This window comes from Bombus pyrosoma, linkage group LG7 (genome assembly GCF_014825855.1).
Source record: "Bombus pyrosoma isolate SC7728 linkage group LG7, ASM1482585v1, whole genome shotgun sequence".
Classification (NCBI taxonomy): domain Eukaryota; kingdom Metazoa; phylum Arthropoda; class Insecta; order Hymenoptera; family Apidae; genus Bombus; species Bombus pyrosoma.
In genome coordinates this window covers 1886165-1910709 of record NC_057776.1, presented here as the reverse complement: position 1 = coordinate 1910709, position 24545 = coordinate 1886165, and the positions used below count along the sequence as shown (strand labels likewise).

The following is a 24545-nucleotide window of genomic DNA, read 5'->3' as shown; positions in this document are numbered from 1 at the left end:
TACATGATTGAATATATCCATGTAAATGATTTGAAGTAAAATCGCGTGATTTATGAGAACGAATGTCAGCCTTCTGAACTGCTTAAACCAGAATTCCATCTTAATACAATTTTGTGAACATATTATTTGATTTGACATATTTTTTCAAGTTTCTGTACTCGCTTCTATTAACTAATTAGATTAGTTCACTTCAAATAAAGAAACTTGCTTTAAGATTTATATTTGTACTATATTTATATGTCGGAGATGAAAGGAAAACCGGAGCCTTTCCTTTGAAATTTTGGGAAAATCCTCTAATACTTTAGCCTAGATTGTATCACAGCCGTAATTAAGCAATTGTCATTCCATCCGATTGTATTTGTTCGAGATTTGTGATAGTGAGATTGGGCTCGAGGCAACACAACTGGTCGCTGAACGTAGTCACGGTCACGGGATAGACGTTTTGCCTGACGGAGGTGTGGAGTGGTTGTATGGTTCTGCTTAGAAACGTGGTTGTGGCGGCATACGGCCTCGAGAACGGGCCTAGCCACGTGTGATTTTGCCTCAGAAATGTCAATATAATGGGACACGCGTTGTATTAATAATCAAACTCCAGGCAGAAAACTGCCTAGTAACGGCGATTGAAACTTTTTCGATGCTTCTAACGAGTATATAACAAACGAACGCAATCGAAAAGTGAGGAAAATTTTCATCAATCTGTCATTCGTGCGATCGCCTTGGAAAGTTACACATCGAGCAGTTTATACCGAGGGTCCCAGCAATCGTATTTTGTGCTTCAAAGTATTCTACGTATAGTAAAGAGTTATCCCGTTGACCGTGGATTCGTTATTGAACCCAAGAACATTGTCAGTGGCATCTCGCGTGTCTGAACACTTTTACAAAATTTGACAAATATCCGCAAAGGTCATATTTATACCTGTAAATATAATCTCTGTTGTACAAAACGATGGCTAATTCAAATGAAGAATTGTCATGCGCCCTAAATTCTAACGATAACACGACAGCCGAATTTGATTTGGTTTGATTGATCTCAATTTGTTTGACTTCAAATAATCTAGCTTCAAGCGAATATCCCATAGAAAACAGATACCTGAATTAACGGAGTGATTATTTAATAATATTTAATAGTATTTATGAATATTAATTATGATTATAAAGCATAAAGTACACACAAGTTTCTTATAATACAGTCGCCTAAAAACACAGTTTCGACATGGCGCAGTGCAAAAATTGCAACGGTCCTTCTGTAATACGATATTCTTATAACATGGTTTCCATATAGCACAACTTAATAAACTTGCACAGCCTTCCTGTAACGCAATATTCTTATAACACGGTATCGATACAACGCGAAACGAATTAACCGCGTTATAACACAGTTGATTGTGTATAACTAAACATAAAATTCGAATAAAGTCGTCTTGGTTTGGAAATTCAATATCAGAAAAACTAGTTACTTATTGTTAGTAGTTTCTTCTAAATCAAGAAATACTCGAGAAAACCTCAAATGCTTTTGAGATTTGAAAATGCATAAAGGGCTCACAGTTGTAAAGTTGTTTGGAACTACTTACATTCAAGTAACACAAAGACAACAACTCTACTCATGAGAATGCAGTAAATTGAACAACTGCCCAAAACTGAGTATATATTGCCACCATTATCATGTAATCTAACTTATATGTACAATTTAAAAAAATAATGTATCTACATTATTATTCTCACAACGAAAAATGTACAATATACATATGTATGTTACTACAAAATAATTTCTTCAGAAAGATTCACGCTATTAAAAACATTCTGAATTGCCTGAATTCGGGTAACTTGGCTAATGTGAACGAAGCTTTAGATTCGCAATTCCACAGCATGTGCAGGTGCTCCCAGTTCAATTTTTTCCAAGCTAACTACGAATGAATGTACGTATATACATATGTAGTCCTAAAAAAATATAGTAAAAAGGTATAGGTGGAGGAGAAATTGGTCCACGGTGCTCGAAGCGTGTCCGAAATTTATTGTCTATTTTACAGAATGACACTCACGCGTTCCCCTCCGGATAAATTCGAGCATCCATTCGAACGGACGCGAGATTGTCGATAAGCCTACCCGTGGACATTAATCTGCACGTGCGGAACCAAGGGACCGCGCGAGAGCAAGGCACGAGCACGAGCGACCCTTGCCCTTTCGAATTATTCCCGCGTTTATCTCGACCCGTCACGTTTCGTACGCCTTGTTGTTACAACCGGCTACAAGCAATTTCGTGCAATACCATGAGAGGCAAAATTTCGTTCTCTAATTTTCCGGGTAATTTGGAATACTTGAGTCGGTTTTAATGACTAGGAGCGAATTAAAAATAATCCGAACACGGAGTTGAAAATGAGAGTTGTAAATTTTGACGAGTTATAATAATTGTTTGGCGACCTAGGAATTTACAACTACACTGATGATGTTGCCATAGGAAAATTCATTGTGAAATGTGTAAATAATTGTAAGAATTGTGCTTTTATAAAATGAACTTTTTATCAGTTAAAATATAGATTGTTTTCTTTTCTCATTTCTGCTAATTATTTAAAAATCAAACAGGTTTACGGTCACTTTTGAAAAATTGTTCTTTTTCGATAATGGATTTTTCTAAATTGTGTTTTCAAACTTCAGGTTTATATAGTCTTTTATTGTTAAAGAAAATTTTGTAAAGACCTGAATAAATAAGACAGCTTGACTATAATCAATAAATGTATTGAATGAATCGAAGCACTTCGGTTGTTGACTATTGAGTATTGAATTTTATATATATATATATAGGTCAAAATAATACGTACATTTGAAATACCATCGGTTACCTAAAATGTAAAAACAGAAACATAAATTACATGCAATATTATTAAATGCATGTTTTATAAAAGAGAGTGTACAATAAAAATATTAATTAAAGAGCATGAAAAAAACAACTATGGAATGAAGTAAAAATTGTATTATAAAAAAATTGAAGAAATACAATTTAAATTTCCATTGCCATAGTTGCCTGAGCGCTATGTATTTCTATTTCATGTCATCTTTTTTAAGCCTGCTGCGTTCTTTGGATCATTCGAGATCAGCCCGTATTTTTCTATTAACACATTTTTTAACTTTGAATAAAAAAGTTATTATTGATGTGTGCAATTTTTTGTTTTAATTAATATTCAAGATTTTTCTGAATATAAAGGGATTTTTGTTTGTTAAAACAAGAGCGAGATTAAATACATAAAAACTCGAGGACAGCAACATGATTAATATCTTACATGGTTAACATTATTTTTCATATAGATACTCTACATACATCAACTAGACATCTACAAATTCTTTTTCAATTGGCACATTATCGCATAAAATATTTCTTACTTTATTTTATTTTTACATTATAATTTTTATGATTATAACGATAAGGGTTACTAAAACATTATTGATTGCGATAGGAATTTTTAATTCCTTAAAGAATTGCAGTCGATTGTATTTTCTATCTTTTAATCAGTTCCTTCGAAATGGTTTTCCAATCAAATATTCGAATTACATGCCTGCCGTTACTCATTTTACGTTCCGTGTTAATTTCCGTGAATACAATTGAATGTAACTTCGCGTCATACAATGACGAAGAATGAAATTTAATACGGACATACGTTGACCAATTGTTAATTAATTCAGTCTTGTTAGTAAACAGGCGTGACAATAACTGTGTCCATTCAGAGGTCTGTCAATGAACATGTTGACAAGGTTTTATATAGCATGTTTCAAACATCATTTTAATATCATTGCATAATTGATTCTTTGTGCTATATGTTGATTCGTACAGCGTTTTCTCAATGAAAAACGCGAATATAATCGAGGAAATGTATCATTATAATTTTAAACATCGTACAATTTAATTCTATTTTTAACTATAATGAATAATATTAAAACAAGAGCAAAGTTTATGATATTATTGCAAATTAAAGTAGCATATCTTTCATTTTATTTCTTAATTATATTTAGTTCTTCATATTGTGTATTTAATCTAAAAAATTGTTGATATTGTTTTTGTATCTATAACCAGATAAATTAAATAAATTTGTTTTAAATAAATACTTACAATTGACAGATTGTTTAATCAATTTATTGATAACATAATTAATTGTAATAATTAAGCACCAAGGGAATATTATTAATTCATTTTCAAATGTATCAAAACTATATAGTGGATTATGTACACAGGTAAACTTTTACATATAATAGAGTAGAAATAGAGATTAAAGAAGTGGATTAAAGAACTCTGCCGTCAGTTATTCAATCGGTAAAAGAAACTTTGTATCGATGTACAACTATATAAGCAACTATTGTAAATATAATATGAGGACAAAACATACCGCTTTTCAAACATACGTATTACGTATTACGTAAACGTTTAAGGTTTATGTTAAAATTAAATATTCCAAAAACACAACTGATTCTGTGAAAAAATTATATTTATCCACTATTAAACAAAATAGTTTTGTAAAACTTAATAGAACTTGACGTACCTTCTGTTGAATGCTCAACTGCTAAAATGTTTAAAGAACTATTATACAAACAGATTAATTCTACGGATTAAAGTTTCAATTTTCAACAAGTTCAGACTTTAAGTTATTTAAATTATTAAAGCAGATTATTAATTCTAATATTATCAATGAGTATTATTGATCTGAATAAAATTTATTAGAAAATATCTATCGATATTTTCTATGTCACCAATATTTAATTTATTGCCGCAAATCGTTAATAATCTCACAATCAGGCACAACAGCCTTCACACATCCTATACAAATACATTGTATGGCTATATCGTATTTCATTGTTTATTGTGAACAACAGACAAATGTAATACTCATCTACTGGTCAATAAAAAAAAATCCTATACAAATGTTTTTTTGTTAAAATAAAATGTATTTTACAGCAGAATTAGTGTGTTCTATGTCTATGATAACGAAAATCTGTTTTAGAGATGAAAAAGATATAACGAAATGTTAATGTACAAATGTAATGTTAATGATGTAGGAAATATTTCTTCAAATCTTCCTACACTAATACATAAAATAGCTTTTTTTTTACTTCATACATTGATAAATAGATACACTATTATTCCTGTTGCGTTGTTTAAGTCATTTTCAACTTAATTGTATTTTTAAGGGCTAGTTTAAGTTTGAATAAAATATGAAAAAATTCTTACTCATATCCTCATTTACATCTTATGTTAAATATCTTCTTAAACCGTTACAATTTCCTTCTATCTGTTAAAACGACAGTAAGATTGAAATATAAAACTACGAGGATCACAACATAATTCATTAAAATTATGTTTTATTTGAATAAATATAGTCATTGGTAGCGTTAAAGAATTTTAGTATTGGAAACATTTCTGATAAACTATGTACAAAATTATATAATTACCATATACAATGTAAGAGTATATGTACATAATGCGGCACATGCTAAATACGTAGTAGTGAAAGTTCTTCGTCCTATTACATGTAAACAAGCTTAGGTCATCATAACCTTGATGAAAATATTTCAAGATCGTTGATCAGGGTCGCAACCTTGTTACCGAGTTTTATATTGTTGACATTACATACTTTTAGTGACATCAATGAACGTCGTACCGTTTTATGATGTTCATAGCATGAACAAAGCATTACAGCATCGAGAAGTAAGACTCCAATGATATCACTGGCTTCTACGGTTTACAGTGGCACATATACTCCAAGCCAAGAAAAATAAGTGAACGTTACATGTAGTGCCTTTCCTTGAGCCGCAATCCTTACAGAACGAGGTCAGATCGAAGTTCAATTCGACTTTGACACGTATACATACTTTTTTATTGTATAATTGTATTGCTGACACTTAGGTCGAAAAAAAAACACTTTAACTGGCTATTGAATTTAGTTCATTACCTGATATGTAATAGGTAGTTGTAACAAGTGGTTGTGAAAAATGTTTGTAAAAGCTATTGCGTCGAAACAGAATAATTATTTAGATTAATAATATCATTGCTTGTAAACAATTAGAAATGTGAAATAGTCATTAAGTAAAGCATGTAATAACAGCTTTTAATATTTGAGCCTGTTATTGAAATGACTTGAGATAGTTTGGAAAATAGAAAAAGATAAAAAATTCAAATATAGTAAAAGATACCTAGTTATTGCATGAAATTAAATATAACTAATAACTAATATAATAACTACTGTACAAAGAATTGTTGTAACGAATGATTTGATATTTCAAAATAGAGTAAACTTTAATGCGAGCAGATACTACATTATTAAACAGTTTAATATATGTCAAGCTGAAGTATTTTAAAGTGACAGCTAAGTATGTTTGAAATGTAATTATAGAGATATACCTAATATGATTTAATTTGTTTAAGTAATGTTCTTCTATCCCATAACTATTTCAATTTTTAAGTGTTTATGGTTTTCAAGTACTTTTTTCTTTTACGTTAATAACATCTAGCTGTCAGTTAAACCCTTAATTTTAGTTATATGTTCTTAGCTATAAAATATTGAAGTTATAAATGTGTATTGCAAACACATTTGTATATGTGTATCAAAAATCGAAATAAATAGATAAAAACGTAAATGTTATTCAAACGAAATAGGACGAAAAATGACAGTTATGAAAACTATTTGTAATGTTAGTATAAATTAAAATAAGTAGAACTGAAATAAGGAATACACACGTTGCATGTAAAATTAACAAATTGTAAAAAAATTCACATATGCGACATCAATTATTCTACACTCGAGCATTTATCTTAACCGAACAAATTGTGTTAATCGAATAAAGTTACTAATATTAATGTAATGTAATAATATTAATAGTATTAGTAGTTCATGTATTACTAATAGTATTAATAATTCATGAGTTACTATCAGTATCTCTAGACTGTATGACTGCGACGAAAGTGAAGGCTTTGAAGCAATAACGAGACAAGTCCAGTACTTAAATTGTATTTATTGAAAGAGCGAAAAGAAGAAAAGATACAAGTTTCATATTGAAAAATGCAAAAATCTATTACAACAAACACTAGTGAACTATAAATTCATAGCAGTTTGAAAAAGTTTCAAATTCAATTTTCTTTAATTTTGAATTGGTTTTCATTAGTTTACAAAAATTACTGGGAAGTGGAGGTGTCTCCTTGGTGCAACAACCTCGTGAATTCATAGACAATAATGAGAAATAACCTATAACTCCTTCGGAATTCCACATTTATCAGTCACATGCTCACATACATGTTGCCTACGATGTCAATTAAATGAACTTATCAAGCGATCACCTGAAAGTAGGAAGAATAGTAACGCTCGATGAAGAACGGAAGAGGAGGAAACGCGAATCTCGGTTCTATTATTCCACAACCGATAAACGTGTCTATAACTAGCGAAAAATTTGTTTACAGAACATCAATGGCCTGTGTTGCAGACACCGTTATCGCGTTTGTGGACTGCCGTTTCTCCAGTTTTCGCATGAACAATTACATATATGCACATAATTACAAATATACACGACAGACAATAGTACCGATACGAATCCACTATCCAAGACGACGACACGCGACGCATAAGTCGTGTTCTACACGTATGCAGACGCTATCGCGTAACACGTATCCATGAACAATTTACGCAGGAATACACCCGGTTATTATCGTGGCAATTAATCGTTCGAATGATAAATTAAGCGGTGCTTACTTCGAGCAAATTCAAAATAACATATATAATTGAATTGAATAATTATTCAATTCAAAATATTGCCCTATTTGATTTATGTAACTTCTTAAAATAATTATCATCCGCTGTTCGTACTGACTAATGCGGAGAAAAATACTTGAATTAATTTTAACTTTTACTTTGCCGGCACAGCTCTAGCAAAACCACGTTTCATGAAGTATAAAACATGTACATGCATAAGGTAAGAAAACATTAAAATTATTTTGCAAGAAACTATTATATTCTATCATATTCTAATTGATTTGATGAAAAGTTTCTTTCGTTTCATAAGGTGATAATAGATGAACAACAATTTCTCTTTTATATTATTTTATTGAATTTTATTGAATATGATCCATTTCGTTACATTTCTATTATTATTTTCGTGCATAATTCAATAAACTAATATAAAACAAAAAACATTGTGCGTCTATTATATCCTTATAAAACGAAAGAAACTTTTCGGACAACCTAATACATAGATCGGAAAAGTCTGATACATAGATCAGTAAATAAATAGTATAGCAAATAACAACGGAAACCAAGCATTGCAGATAACAACCTATAGAAGAATGAATAAGACCAAAATGAAAGGAACAGTACGTAACTCGTGAGATATTGTTTTAGAATATACATTTGTTCAATATTTCATAAATTTTTTTTTATTAACGTGGAGGAAATCCGCACGGACACCAGGCCGCTTCTGGGGAAAGCGGCGTGGTAGTGCCGGACATTTCATAAATATCTAACCTAATATTAAATCTACGTAAAGTACATAAAACAATTATTTTACTTTCATGACTTTAACTTGTAAAGTAAGTTGTTGTATAGCGTGCTGTATATATTGTTATATAGTGTACTGTATAGTATTCTGTCTAGTACAATGGCTGTCGGAAAAATTTAATGAGCTGCTATATAATAGAGTTTAAGAGTGTTCCTGGTTGTTTTATGTACACGATTGTTTTGGAGGATGCATGTTGCGTCTATTTCCCCTTCACGAAAAAAGTTATAGATATTTGAGATTTGAATTTTTGGATAAATTTTTTAACTTACTCGTTTGCCTTTTGGCTAAATGCGAGTCTATTTGCTTTCATAAAATTGTTAAAACCAGTTGTTAATTATTTGAGAACGGATGGCCTGACTTCGGTAGTTTATTTAGATGACAGTTCGTATATGTATAAATAGTGTTGGAAACACACTATGAAATTGTTAAGATCTTTAGGGTCTCTGATCAATATATGAAGGATTAGTTTAATCCCATCGACTAGGTATAAATTTCTTGGATTTATTTTTGATTCTGTACAATATAGTAGAGTCATCTATGGATAAAAGACAAAAGTTGGAAAAACTTGTAAAGTTGTTTACTTTGGAAAAATCTTACGTGATAAAAGACATTACACATTTAAATAAGGAAACTAATTGCAGCATGTCCAGCAGTAGAGTTGCTATACACAAGAAGGTTAGAAAGGGAAAAAGTATTAACGCTATTATCCAGTTTGTATGATTACAATACGAGGGTGAATATTCCTGATTCAGTGTTGGATGGATACACAAATTACCGGTAAAGATTAATATTGTAGTATCGTGAAAAAAGGCCTAAGTAGAGATCGGTCAAATCATAAAAATAGTGTCGTCTGCCCTTCAGTTGTTAGTTTACATCGAAGAAAGCCTATATGACTAAGGTTACCTAGTTCTTGCGGAGCATGAGCGTAGTGAGATCAGAAAAAAAGAAAACGAACGCTAGAGGAGAAGGACGATTTTGGTTTTAAGGAGCGTTGAGAATCAGTCTTAGTCTAGAAGTCGACGAGTTGAGTCGTTAGCGTTGTCGAGTTGCGAGAGTTGTTAGCGTTGTTGAGTTGCGAGAGTTGTTAGCGTTGTCGAGTTGTGAGAGTTGTTAGTGTTGTTGAGAGATAGAGTTGTTAGCGTTGTTGAGTTGCGAGAGTTGTTAGCGTTGTCGAGTTACGAGAGTTGTTAGCGTTGTTGAGAGATAGAGTTGTTAGCGTTGTTGAAAGATAGAGTTGTTAGCGTTGTTGAGAGATAGAGTTGTTAGCGCTGTCGAGTTGCTAGAGTTGTTAGCATTGTTGAGAGATAGAGTTGTTAGCGTTGTTGAGAGATAGAGTCGTTAGCGTTAACGAGTTGCGAGAGTTGTTAGCGTTGTTGAGAGATAGAGTTGCTAGCGTTGTTGAGTTGCGAGAGTTGTTTGAGATAGAATGTGATTTTTGTATTTAGTTCCAGTTAAACAACCATCGTTTTCTGTCTAATTAACATCTGTATAGTCAATTTATTGTAAATAAATTGTAAATAGTCGGGGAAAAATTTATACCTAAATTTACCCGATACTACAATATCATTAAAACTGCAAATTTTGTAATGGAGACTTATACGGATACGTCAAATGTAGACTGGGAGTCTACAAACAGTGTAGATCAAATGTACGCTTTCTAGGATATGATACAAAAAAATTTTCACATAAATTTTAAAGAATTATTAATAGTGAAATTGGCCTTACAAGCATTACGCAATCGCTTGGACAATTGTCTAATTTTGCTTATATATAGACAATTTTGATAATATGACAGCCTCGTCTTACAAAATAGGCGGTACACAGCATTTGACATACAATAAACTGGAGGTTTGGCAATAGGTGGAAAAAAGAAAAATTTGTATGATTGCATGCCATACTGCATCTCCAGAAAACAATCAAACAGACAGATTCTACGGAATAAAAAATTATAAGATTGAATGGGAATTATATAGAGATGCTTTTGAAATTATTGTAAGAAATATCGAAGAGCCTAAGTAAGTAATCTATTTGCTACTAGTGGGGACACCAAATATAAATAAGAAAGGAAATCAGAGTCAAGAACGTCGCAAATTGGTGTCTTTACAGTTAACTAATTTAGAATTTCACTCGTTTCCAGCTTTTAGCCTAATTTTAAGAACGTTCCTAAAGATTAAATGAGTCGGACCTGTAGGAATTCTTATTGTGCCTAAATGGCCAAATCAATCATGGTATCCTTTTTTAGAATTGCTCTTATCTCTATAACTTATTACTATCTCCGTGCAGGACGAGACTTCATCTTCAAGTAACTTATGTAACTTTAATAGTAAAACCTCACATCATTGATTTCTAAAGACAAAATCGGCGAAGATGCTATATTACCCAAGTTTTTAAAAGGATTTTATAGTGCATAGATTAAAGTCATCAAACTCGAAATATACATATACTTGGCATGTGCCAGTAGCTTTTCTTTTTTTAAGGGACTATACCCGTTAAAGGATTTAAGTCTAAACGTTCTATGTGAGAAATCAATAAATTTATTGGCTTCAATAACTGCTCACCAAGCACATACTTTTGCGAGTGTCAGAGTAAGCAATATCTGTGTGTTGGCGAAAGATTTGTAAACGAAAACTCTGGCGTTTCAGGACGTTTCCAACCAACGTTGGTTTTGTCAAAATTTACAGAAGATTATAGGCTCTGTATAGCATCAGAGATTTCTAAATAACCAAATGTAACTAAGCTATTAAGGGACAAGGTTAACAATCTATTTCTAATGATAAATATGCCGCATAGAGCATACCCTAGCAAGAATTGGTATAGATACATCGTTATTCTCGGCCCACTCAACGTGCGACGTCAGCATTGGAGTACTATTTAGGACATTATTTTAGGACATTTAGGACATTAGGATATATTAGTACATAGGAGTACTATTAGAAAAACTGCAGGACGGTTGAGTAGTTCAGAAGTTTCTGCCAATTTTTGTGACAGACTCATCTTATCAGATAACCTTGACTTTGCATCCGCAGCTTATGTTTTTTTTAAATTTTATTTATGTTATTTAAATTTTACAATTTGTCCAGTAGGACATTTGGTAAAATATTATAGCTTAAATATACATAGCATGTGGATGGTTACCCCCAGCGGGGTACCATCTTCGCATTTGTTAGATTATATCCTTTGTGACGCAGTTTATGAGTGTTCGGAAATCTGTATTTTCATAAATTTAGATGCAATAAATAATATTTAAAATCGCTGCTTCTTTATGTAACTACATTGCTAATCTCGAGAATAAGGCGGATAAAATATAAGTGAATGATCAAATGAACTTATCTTAAATTAGGTTCAATCGGAATTACATTCGAAGAAATTACAATCTCACCGTAAAAATCATATGAATATAATTTGATATTCCAAATGGGTCCAACCTTCTTTTGTTGAACGATTTTAAATATCTACTTTTCTAAATATGAGAAACCCACAAGGCGAGAACGATCAAGCAATGCGACGTTCACTTTAAACGTTTACTTTAAACATTGTAATATCTTGCGGACGGAAGGAGTGCTACATTGGTAATTATAATCCCTTCGAACGAGGCATCTTCATATAATTGCGATCGAATTTCACTTAAGGTAAGCTCGTTTGAGCGTTCAGTATTCTCTCATATTACGTGCAAGTTTTTTCATCTTTAAATTTTCCATAAATGTACAAAGAACCGCAGTCTACTGGTCATATGTTTGTCTAAAATATGATGTTTAAAAATTAAAATTAAAAACATGGAAAAAACACCGAATGAGACTGGAGAAGGACTAACAGAATTAAAAGCAATAATAGAGAATAGAAGGAGTGCAATATAATAGAGTAGATAAGAGGGGAGGTAGATATATAAGAAGCAAAATAAGTGTAAGAGATGTAAAACCGAAAGTTCGTCCAAAGCCGAAAGGCAGGAACTAAATAATAATAAATAAATAAATAAAATAAAATTACAATTATAGCAGCATTTGAATATTTTATGTGGTCGACCCGTCATGTATACAAGGGGTTGATAACTTGTATACAATTTTTTCCACTCCTTAACCGCTTCTATTATCATCTATATTGTTTCATTAAAATTTTATAACTCTCGTTATTAATTCTGTAGAAATTAAGAAAGGATAAGAAAATATGTAGTTGTACATGTTCTAATTTATAATTGTTTGTAAACAATTGTAATTTCTAGAGAGAAGAATATACAGTATGTCCTAGCTAACTTGAGCATCTTAAATATCTGGTTTATTTTTTATGATAGACAAAAATGTCAAAGGAGAGAAATATTTTGTTTGAAGAGGAGAACGCGATAAGAGTTCAAAATTTTTTCTCAAAACTTTCTATAAATGTTAAAATACTTTTACGAGTCAACGTACGTATCTTAGAACATGTGACCGAATTGTTGACTAGATTTATCAAACATTTACACAATTTCTGATTATTATACGATTGACATAAGTTTTTACAAACACAATGGAGGACATAATTAAACAAACACAGCCGAAAGATCATTATCTTCCATCTACGTTTGAAAACTTTTATTTTATCATCCCCTTCGTAATCCTTGCAATCGTTGGATTCCATCTCCATTGCGGAAATCATCGTCGATAATACAAATCGGCTGGAAAATTTGTATTTGCCGATCATTCGCTGCATAATTCCGCGTTTCGGTTCATTGTTCGTGATTACCACGTGCGGACAAGTGTAGTGATACAAAATTTATTGATTTTCCGCGGGATGTATATTATACATCGTACTAAATTTCAGACATTTCGATGTATACAGTGACGTTTACGCATTTGTCTGCGATGCTCGTAGAAATAATATGGCAAGCGTATGCACGCATGTCAGCTACATATAACGGCGCGCATATTACGCGGCAGGAATCAATATTATCCAGCAAAATTTATGGTCTTATGTTGGTCGAATCATCGATTCGTGTAATGACCTTGTACGCCACAACTTGCTCGGTAAACGAGACGTCGCATGATACCGGATAGTCACGCATATCAACTAGAAGACTAGTAAGAATCATGTCTGTTCCGAGGAAACCCTCAGAGAAGATTGATAAGCATCGTGAATCGCGACATAAAATTGAGACTTTAATTGTTAAAGTCATAATCATTGGCAAAAATAGAAAAGTGGCTGCAAAGCAAACAAATAAAAGCGAACACCAGTAAGTGCAATCGCATAACATTTACGCTTAGAAAGGGAAAAACACCAGATATCCAACTAAATGGCGCCCACATAGCACAAACAAAGCATGTCAAATATCTAGAAATACATTTAGACACACGCCTTACATGGAAGCATCACATAAAATCAATAACAAACAGAATACGTGAAAAAATGAAGCAGATGTACTGGTTAATCGATAGAAAATCTAAATTAAGCATAATGAATAAACTAAATATATACAAAACAATAATCAAACCAATCTGGACATACGGAGTCCCACTATGGGGGATGGCAGCAATGAGTCACATAAATAAAATAGAAACAGAGCAAGCAAAAATCTTAAGGACAATAGTTAACGCTCCATGGTACGTCAGAAATGAAGACATACGAAAAGATTTAAAAATTCCAACAGTCAAAGAGGAAATGGCCAGATATGCAAAAAAGTATAAAGAAAGACTAGCAACACACCCAAATCAGCTGGTTGCTGGAACGAATAAAACAATAGTAGAAAGAAGGCTGAAGAAGAAGCATCCTGCAGACCTCATAATAGAACAATAAACCACCTGGAAGATGGAGTCCCGCTGGGGGTAACCATCCACATGCTATATTTTATCAAATATTTAAGCTATAATACTTTACCAAATGTCCTACTGGACAAATTGTAAAATTTAAACAAATAATAAATAAAAAAAAATAATCACTGGTTTCCTTTTATACATTAAGTAACATTGTGTTTCTTCTTGGTCTAACAGAATAAGGTATAAATATTAAAAATGGATCTGTTCCGTGTTAAGAATCGTTTTGTTAAACCTTGTAACATAATCATTTATTAAAAATCTTCACAAATACATATAAGAATGTATTTCGCATTAAAAATTATTTTACTAAATATTGAACATTTTTTCCTTATGTATTTAAACATTTTATAAAAGCCTTTCACACATATTGGTCAGAAAGAACATGTTCCGCATTTGGTATGAATGTAGCATAAGTCTAAATGAAGAGTTTTTATGGTTGAAGAAATTAGACCTTTTGAATTCGATTGAAAAAGTCAAATATCAATTAGAAGATTTTTAAAAACAGAAATCTTATCATACCACATATTCAACATTGTACCACATTTTGAATACTTAATAAAATAATTCTTGCTAACTTCTTCAAAATAAAAGCAATTTTTCAAATAAATATTACTAATCCAACGTTCGACAATAACGCATATTCCACGAAATAAAATAAGGTTAATAAATTAAAAGATTATTATCATTCTATTAAAAGAAACGAGTTGAATATTTTTATGTTTGTGTTAGGCGAAACTTGTCTCAAATTGATTAAAACTGTTTAGTTATCGATCTATTTAATTTAAAAAAGGAGAAAGGAGCTAATAACTCTAACTGATTCGATGAAAATAGTTTATAACTGCTATACTATACTATATAAGCTTACGTGACTGATTCTGTTTATGTTATATATACGTACATATATGTAGCTATTTAATAATAACATTAACATTTTTCATTCTTAGATATTATAAGTAAATTTAATAGAATCATACAAGGAATTGTAAATTATTGAAGAGAATTTGTATACACATACACGTTTATTTAAATTTTATATACATACAAATTTAATATATTTAGTAAATTTTTATTTTATAATTAAATTTGACTTTTAAACAGTACAGTATTTAGGCCAACGACCACTGGTGAGTATGGTACACCGTTGGGAAGCTTATAAATAGATAAGTACAATAAGAATGATCGCGACTACCGTAATCGTCTCATTCAAGAAATATAGGTGGAAATGTGTACAGTCGGTATGATACAGGTGTAGGCTGCCGTTTGGTAGCGAAATCTAACCTGAATCTAACTCAATCTGTTGAGTTGAATATTATAGAAACGCCAATCGTTACGAAAACCGACGATATTCAACACCATGAAGCATTGTAGTGTTTACGATCGACAATTGTCACACAAATGTATCCTTCAACTGTGCGCGACATGACCTTTCTTGAATATTAGTGGCGAAATTATCTATATTTTCTGAATGGGACATTTGCGGTAGTCCTTGTCGGACTCTTCTACTCATAAGCTTTTCAACGCAATGGTGTGCTATGCCCTTCAATGAGCGTTCAATTAAAAACAATGGTATTGCTTAAAATTTAGTATTTTAAACTATCATTTTTACAATACGTGCATTAAGTGTCTATCTGCACAAAGCAGGTTAATATGTATATGTTTGTACGCGAATGATGAAAATAGTATTTGATAGAGGAATGGTTATAATAAATTTTCCAAAATTTTGCTCGAAAAACGTATGCAGTGACAGTAGAAAATCTGTCTTTTCCGACAACTCGCAATTCCCATGACAGCTACCTACACGAACATTTTTGGCCAGTTAATTACATTCTGTTGGTCGAAATAACTTCTAACAACACCGCATTTTACGTCATTGACTTTGTGTCCGAGAATTACGAAGTCAAATAAAATTCACCCAGTGCTTTTTTGCAGGCAAAATATTCTGGAAACGTTTTCATAAGTATAGTTACAAACAGTTTTAACAACATTAACACGTTGATTGCCACGGTGGTCACCGGTGACCGGCACTCAATTTGGCTATAGCACCGTGGGGGCTACCGGTGACCGGCGACGCAGAGCAAATATTAAAAGTACATAGCACGATTGTTTGAGAAAAGGATAATCGTAATAATTGTCTACAACGCCGTGGGGGGTGACCGGTGGCCCTCACCACGAAAAGTGCTTCAAGCATGATTTTATGACTCATTTTATTTGCTGCAAATAATATTTCAATATAATACGCATCGCATAATGAAAATTTCACGTGGGCGCCTTGGGCAAACCATGGAAAATTCGTCTGGCAGTCAACGTGTTAACTCCGCCCTGAAAACATTTCAATGCAACTGCGTTTTTTGTTTCTAGCTGTACAAATATTTCAGAACATTCTATCGAATGTTTGTTTTACAGAATTTCCATAGATATTATTTGGGTAAAAATGCATAATAACGAACTTGATACGAATCTTCTTTGAGTTTTACGCCCCAATTTTGTTCCTGTTTCTATGCACGAAGCCTTTAATATTTTAAGAAAATTTGTAGAAGAAAATTATAACGAAAAGTCACGCACATAAATAACTATTCTTTCCTGTTTTACTCTGTGCGAAAATGTTTTGAGGATAGAATGGCACAATTGTAAAAAATAATTAACAGTGATTTATCACAGTGATCGCAGAATCATAGTCACAGTCGAAGATCAACTTCATTCACGACCGCGATTGTGTTTTGTTTATCTTTAGCAAATTTGCTCATTATGATCGTAATTCTCAATCTTGATTGAATTATTCCCTATGGAATACTTCAATATAGCTCATATAAAAATATTTGGATATAACGTTTTCTTCATATAACGTAAATTTATTCGATGCTGCAAATGAAAAATAATTCAATTTTCTTTTCTTTATCTTATGTCAGCATCTTGAAGAGTAAAATATTAATTTTCATCCCCCGACTTCAAATTCGTAATACTCGTTTGACATCGTTAATGTAAAGTACACAGATTATGTGATGCGTGCAGAAAAGTTACGCCCTCCAATCAGAAGCGATCACGTAAAATCAGAAATCACTGTGAAAAATCAGTAATTGGGAACGAACATGATCGAATCACTTGTGATTCACAAGTTCACGCCATCTCTAGACGTAACGCGTTTAACAAAAGTTAGATCAGTATTGTCACGGACTTCGAATATCTAAACTCATAACGATAAAATGAAGAGCAGACTGAAATGGATTTTTACTTGTATAATAACTAAATTACAAGAGGAGAATGAAGATGTTTGAAGCATTGGTAGAGAGCGTGGCGCTGTTTGGAGCAGAGGTATGGGATTGGAACATAGAAGAAAGGCTAGATAGGATAAAAAGAGGGTACGTGAAATAGATCTTAGGTTTAGATAGGACAACACCAAACTACATACTGACAGAAGAGTGCAAGCTAAAAGAAATCAAGGAAAAAGCATTAAAAAGAGCAGCAAGGTACGAGGAGAGAACTCTAGAATCGGAAAAGGAGCTGGTAAAAAAGTGCATAAAGAAAAGAGAGATAAACTGGGGAAATGGCCAGGATGGGAAAAGAGCAAGAAAGAGAAAGAAGGGACTAGAAGAGGTGAAAAATGGAGGGACACAGAGGGAAGCAGGAGAGGAGAAAGAAAGTTGGACAGGGGACTAAATTATAGAAGAAAGAAGGAAGAGAGAAACAGAAGAGAGGAGGAAAAGGATAAGGGAATCCAAATACAACATATACTACAGAAATATAACCAAAGATGAGATACCAAAGTACTTGGAAGGGAGGATGAAGTGGAAGGGCAGGAAAATTATAGCCAGATTCAGGTGTGGAAACGAGACCAAAGCGAGGGAATACTGGAAAGAGGAGGGAGAAAAAAGGTGCAGACTATGTGGAAGGGAAGAAAAGGACCTGAGACATGTAATAGAAGAATGTGAAATAACGGGAGGACCAAAAGACATGGAAAAAACACTGAATGAGATTGAAGAAGGACTAATGGAATTAAAAGCAATAATAGAGAAGAGAAGGGCAAGGGCAATACAAGACGAGGAGGAAGGACAAGAAGGTAGCACAACAAGGAGGCAAAAGACCAAAGTGACAATAATGTGTAGTCATAAGTTGCAATAGTTTGCAGTCATTAGTTTTAGCGACTAGAGATAAGAATATGCTAAGGAGTGCAATACAATAAATGTAAGAAATGTAAATCGAAAGTTCGTCCAAAGCCGAAAGGCACGGACTGAAATAAATAATAATAATAACTAAATTTACATAAAAAATAAAATCCTTCATATATAATAAATTGATAGAATGGTAAGTTGTTAGAAAGTAACAAACGTGAAATAACTGCATGAGACAGAATTGATCCAATTATTAGTAGAAAATTTATTATTTATACGTAATATTTATGGTTTTGTTTGATTACATCAATGTATTTGTGCGTGTCGATAAAATAATACATAACATTTGCAACTTCGTGAGAAGTTTGGTTAACAATGAATAGGTTAAACGAATTTCACACAGTTTACTTTAATTATGTCTTTGCCACAGAAATTTTTTCTTTTTCGCAGTGATGATAGATGAAAGAATGAATTTAATAGCACTAAGAACATCGTGCATAATTATCTATGTGAATTTTTATCAGAGTCATGTTCCATGAATTGCAATATCCGATATCAATTGCTCAAGGCTTGATCGGTATGTATAATGAATTGATTAATTGCATTAGTGTTCCGGTGATATAAATTCCGATCCGTGTCACGACGATTTTAATGATCATTTATAAGGCGAATGGTCGCGTGACATTATACGGCCCTGTTACCTATTGAATGCGCATAAAAATTAAATGCTCAATCGATTTATGTACTCATCCATCCTGTAGTTCGATCGTAATCTTGCTATCATGAAATGTTACCGAAAAATATTGCATTAATTATATTGTATATAGTATTACCAATATTACCAATAAAGTATTTCTGAAATTCTAAATTATACTCAAGCAGTGTAAACATAAAATTAATTCTATAAAATTGATCACATGATAATATAGAAAAATTAACCATTTATACTACTAGCAAAAATAATAATTTTAAATCTATATTAAGTGTACTCGCCGTTCAATCAAATTCCACTCTCTTGTATCTTCAAGCGAAACAAAAATGTCACTATGAAAAGATTTAAACTGCTAACGGTGCGGAAAAAAGTAATTGTAAAATGAATCAATTATTAAATAGAAAATGTGCAATATCGTATGTTGAAGAAAGTTATAAATTTTAGAAACAAATTTTTATACTGGAGGAATATTGAATAGTTTGTGCTTTAGGGTGAACTTTCATAAGAATTAATCCTCGGTGTTACACGCGACCCTGGGTGGTCAATCGGTTCCTCCATTCTATACCATCTATCTACTATTCTACGAGGATATTCTACAACGATACAAACAAACTTTGCAAATTTGACAAATTATTTTGAAGATAAAATGTTATATAAACACTAAATTAGCTCAGCTTCGTTATTGAGATTATGGACCGAAATGCTTGCTAATTAATTAATTAGTTAAGCCCTCGCGCAAGATAATATATTATACGAAGTCAAAGGAGTACATAAATACAAATTCTGATACACATAGGTCAGTTATTAGGAAATAGATAATAAATAAAGAACATCAATAAAGCTGCTGTTAACATAACAATGAGTTTGTTGATACTCATTATTAGTATATGAGGACAATGGAAGACGGCTATTTATGTATACATATAAAGACACAAAGTAGTCATCTTGAAAAACATATGCACTGTTCTGTTGTTTTGAAAGAAGCATTTGGGAAGAGCGTGGATCTAGTTGACTACTTCTGATAGATCCAAGAACAATAAGAATAAGCACATAAGTATATTGGTCGAAAGTTTTATATCTACAAATAAGATTGTAGCGAATCAAGTTACGGTGAGCAAGCAAGTAGAGTAATTATGTATGCCACTTATTCTCGTATCGTCTCAAATACTATTTTCTGAATGATGAACACAAAATATCAGTTTAATCAGCTGTTTAATCAGGTTTTATCATTTTATGTAGTATTTTAGAGTTCGCGTACGTGTAAACTTATTCCTCAATTTACTTTTATAGATGATGATTCTATGAACAAACGTGTCGAAGTATGTTCTAAAATTAATAGAAATCATCGTACATATTTTGTAAACAGAGGTACTAAGTATACATGCAATACCTTTCTTATAAAAACGTCTCCTATAACTCTGAAACTAGTGATATCTGCATCCATATTTATCAAGACACATTTGCTTGGTTTGATGAGTACTGCATACTCCTCAAGTTTGATTCCAACTTCTTGAAACTGGCCGCATACCATTTTTTAACACCTTGCATACTTCGCAATTTCGCTATATTTCTACCACAAACTATATATCATAATGGTACTCACAATTGATTCGGTTCAGTAAGCACAACTGATTCACGCACACGTGATTCAAGGTTTCCCGTGGTCTCGTTAGGCCACGATGACTTTCGTTAATCACGATAAACGATCGGTGCCATATTCCGTGGCTAATAATTAAGTTCCCTCCGCTGACGGAGAAGATGCACGCCGGACCACTGGAACGTCAAAATTCACTCTCGTTACCGAACTTTGTACCGCTCCCAGTGGCACTAAACAGTATATCCCGTAAACCGTAAGATAGCCCCAACGTTTTAGCGGCAATCCAATTTGCCACGATCGATGCGACGGCAGCCACGTTCGTGCCGGGCTTTCTCCACTCGTAATCCTGTCCTGCATGCTGCAAATCTTTTGGGAACGAACAGACGCGATGAGACTCGCGGCAACCGTTCGCCTACAATGCAATCTGTTCTTCATAGTTTAACTACATGTATAGAGAATTACAACAGATTGGTGGAAAAGACATATTGAGGTGATAAAATTGGTGTATTATTAAAATTTACATATTTCATATAAATCGAAATAATAATTTGAGACATACGATAGATCCGAACATTTTTATAAGTCTCTTATGAATATATTATATTTGTTATGTGAAAATTTATTAGCACTGCTGTAGTTAGCAGCAAGTGCAATAGGCACGGCTGCCATAGTTATATTGATAAAATTTGAAACCAATTTGGAAATATATGTCAAAGTTACGAGATATTTACTGTAAACATATATTTAATAAAAGATTAGTACATAGCACGATAGCCATCTTAAAAATATAATAAGGTTTAGAGACGATCTCATTGAATATTGAGACTTAGAATAAAATGGATAATTGACTGTTTAAATATTTTTGTCGCCTCTGCAAAATTCATACTGGTATTAAATATCTTGAATTTGCCATCGTTTTGCACAACAGAAATTATATCTTCACGTATAAATATGACTTTTACAAAGTTTAACGAATAATAAGATTAACGAATGCTATTAACAATATTCTTGGGTTCTAACGAATCCACGGTCAATGGGGAAACTATTTGTACAATAGAATATATTTCGTAACACAAAATGACGTTAGCTGTGACACACGGTTACTTTCAGACTCCCCACACGATATCAGTAAACTCTCCAAGGAGATCACTATAAAAGACTGTCACGATCACATTTGTCAATTAAATATTGATCAGGGATATCAACAAATTCCAGACGCCGTTACTAGGCAGACCCGCGTAGAGCCGACATTGATCCTGGCCGGGGCTTGTTTGTTAATACAACGTGTGTCGCTCAATATCTTCTATCTACTTCCCCTAGTTCTCAGCGGAACATCTTCTAATAATTCCGGTAGTTTGTTTTGTAAGAAATCGAAATATACTGCTGACGTTACATTTCCTTCGAAAAAATATGGCCCAATAATTATATGTCCGATTATGCCAGCTCAGACATGATAAAGTGCACGCGTACCGGGCGAAAATTCAAAGTCGATTTTCTCGAAAACAAAGCTTCAAACGAAAAATTTTTATTCTATATTTTCGACTTCTTTTTTCGCGTAGAATCACCCCCTTTCCGCTTGTACCACCAGTTACCAACCACCCTGTATATATCTTAAGATATTTAATACAAGTATGAATTACGCAGAGGCGACAAAAATATTTAAACAATATATATAGTATACATTACACAAATTTGTGTACATAATTTCATATTTATTTCAAATTTCACCGATAAAGTCATGATAATTATGAGCTTCATTACAATGCTAATGACATTCCAAAATTTTCTGTATAACATAATACATATAATAATATATATAAAACGTTTTTACGATTGTTCGAATATTTTCGTGAACTGCTGTATGTATATAACTTTAAATGCTGTATCATTGTAGTGATACAATTGAAGCACTTGCAGCAAGAACCGTATAGCATTTAGAATCCTTAGAATTTTCCTTCCTTTGTACCATATTTAAAAAGTTATGTACAGTACAGTTTGAGAAGAAGATTCTATACACACATACACAATTCGCTATTTTTCATACGATGCATATATTACAACAAACTTCGATACATTAATTCACTAATGACTTTTGCCGTTTAAAGTTCAAGGTGCTTTTGTGAAATGGGTATAGCCTTGGACGCAGTTACACTAATCGATATCGCTAATTAATACTTCAATTTACAACCTCGCTATATCTGTTATGCCAAATATGCCATTATACTATACACTATGTACAATTTTATGCAAAATATACCTTCGAAGCTTCCGTTAAATCGGCCATGTGTCTGCAGTGGAATTCGATTTCGGATCAACCTTACTTGAATTTTGTTATTCGTAAAGGAATGAGATTGAAATTTTAACGAGTTTGGAGACCGAGCATGAATGTATTGCTTGAAAAATTGCTTCTGGGGAAGGAAAGAAGGAAAAGATACTTTCTTACAGAGATATTGTTGACTATGATCCGCGCGATCTTTTTTTTAATAAACGTGACGCAACGCCAGACGTGTCCTCGCTGGGGAGGTTCAAGGGAGACTGCTGGTTCACGTGTGGAGTATGTGTGAAAATTGGTTTGTAATTCAATAAATGAAATGAAGATGATATTGGGATGTTTGGAAAATTTATAGCTGGATTTAAAAGAAATTTAGAGGCACTAGTTTTATAGAACTGTTGAATGATTTTTATGTATCTCCCTCTTCAGTGCATTTTCGTTATTTCTGCGTTACTTCATTAACATTTTTTCGATTAATGCTTCGTTTTATAAAATAATTCATTCTTTTAAGTATTTTGGACATTTTTCACGTGTTCAATTTGTTGTCATTAAAAAACTTTGGTAAGGATCGGATTAAGTGATAATGGAATCATGATATGTTCAATGAAAGAGATGGATGAAATAGTTCAGACGAACATTATATGTCTCCTCTTCATCGACATGTGAAGCTCGATAACCAATGTGCATTGATGCAACGATATGTGCATTGTACGGAATTGTACAGAAGACTTCAACAAGAATTTCCAGCAAATAATTCCTTTCGAACTTTTCTGATACATTAAATATTAAAAATGCTACAAACTTTCCAAATCCAATATCTTTTGTAAATTTTAATGTGGTGGACAAAGATGCCGTGGCTTATAGGAATACTGTCCAACGAAGCAGATGTTCCTACATGTGCGAACTCCACACTTCACGCGCGTTGTGGCCAAACGGATTCTTTGTGCAATTTGCATTCTCTCAATATAAAGAATGATATCGTTGCGATCAATGCCAAAACTACAAATACCTTCACCAACACCATAAATATATCTCCAAATCAGAACAAATGGTTAGTCGAAAATCAAGAGTCAAACGATCTTAACGACGATCTTAACTGTCCGGTCCAATATTGGCAACGCATGAATGAGTTAGCCACAACCATCGTAGTACATATATGTAATTATATTTTATGCGGCTTGAGTAGATGGTACGCATCTGTGTCATATTCTTTCGTTGTGCGTCGGAGTTAATACTTTCGGGCAAGTTTTCAGAAGAGTGCGATATTCCTTTTTCCCTTCCTGTAAGCGGAAGCTTTTTAGTTACGGCTAAACAGAAAACAAAAAGTGTGGAAAGTCCTGTGGAAAAAGCTAAAAAAGTTGCAGGAATAGATGGATATTCTACAGGCAAAATAGCGAAGTAACTGTAGTCGGATACAGATCGTGACGCCTCCAACGATAGCAAATCAGCTGAAGATTACGATGTAGAGGGCAGCGAGGCTGAAGAAGGGAAAATCGACATAGTAGGTGCGAATAAAAAATCTCAAAGAAAGTGTTACGAAATTCTGAACATT

At 32.8% G+C, this 24545-nt stretch overlaps 2 protein-coding genes across 6 annotated transcripts in view; one reads left to right on the top strand and one right to left on the bottom strand.

Moving 5' to 3' along the window:
- The window catches only part of LOC122569527, a 353752-nt gene that overhangs the window by 201444 nt on the left and 127763 nt on the right, over positions 1–24545 (top strand). The gene's annotated exons all lie outside the window — the stretch shown is intronic.
- Positions 1–24545, bottom strand: part of LOC122569524 (trichohyalin-like) — a 148948-nt gene that overhangs the window by 114085 nt on the left and 10318 nt on the right. The window contains exon 2 of one of the 2 annotated variants that reach the window (XM_043730683.1): positions 2817–2837. The exons of the other annotated variant lie outside the window; for it this stretch is intronic. Coding sequence (XP_043586618.1) covers positions 2817–2830 — 14 coding nt within the window. The 5' untranslated portion in view covers positions 2831–2837. The remainder of the gene's footprint in view (positions 1–2816; positions 2838–24545) is intronic. 2 annotated transcript variants of the gene reach the window in all.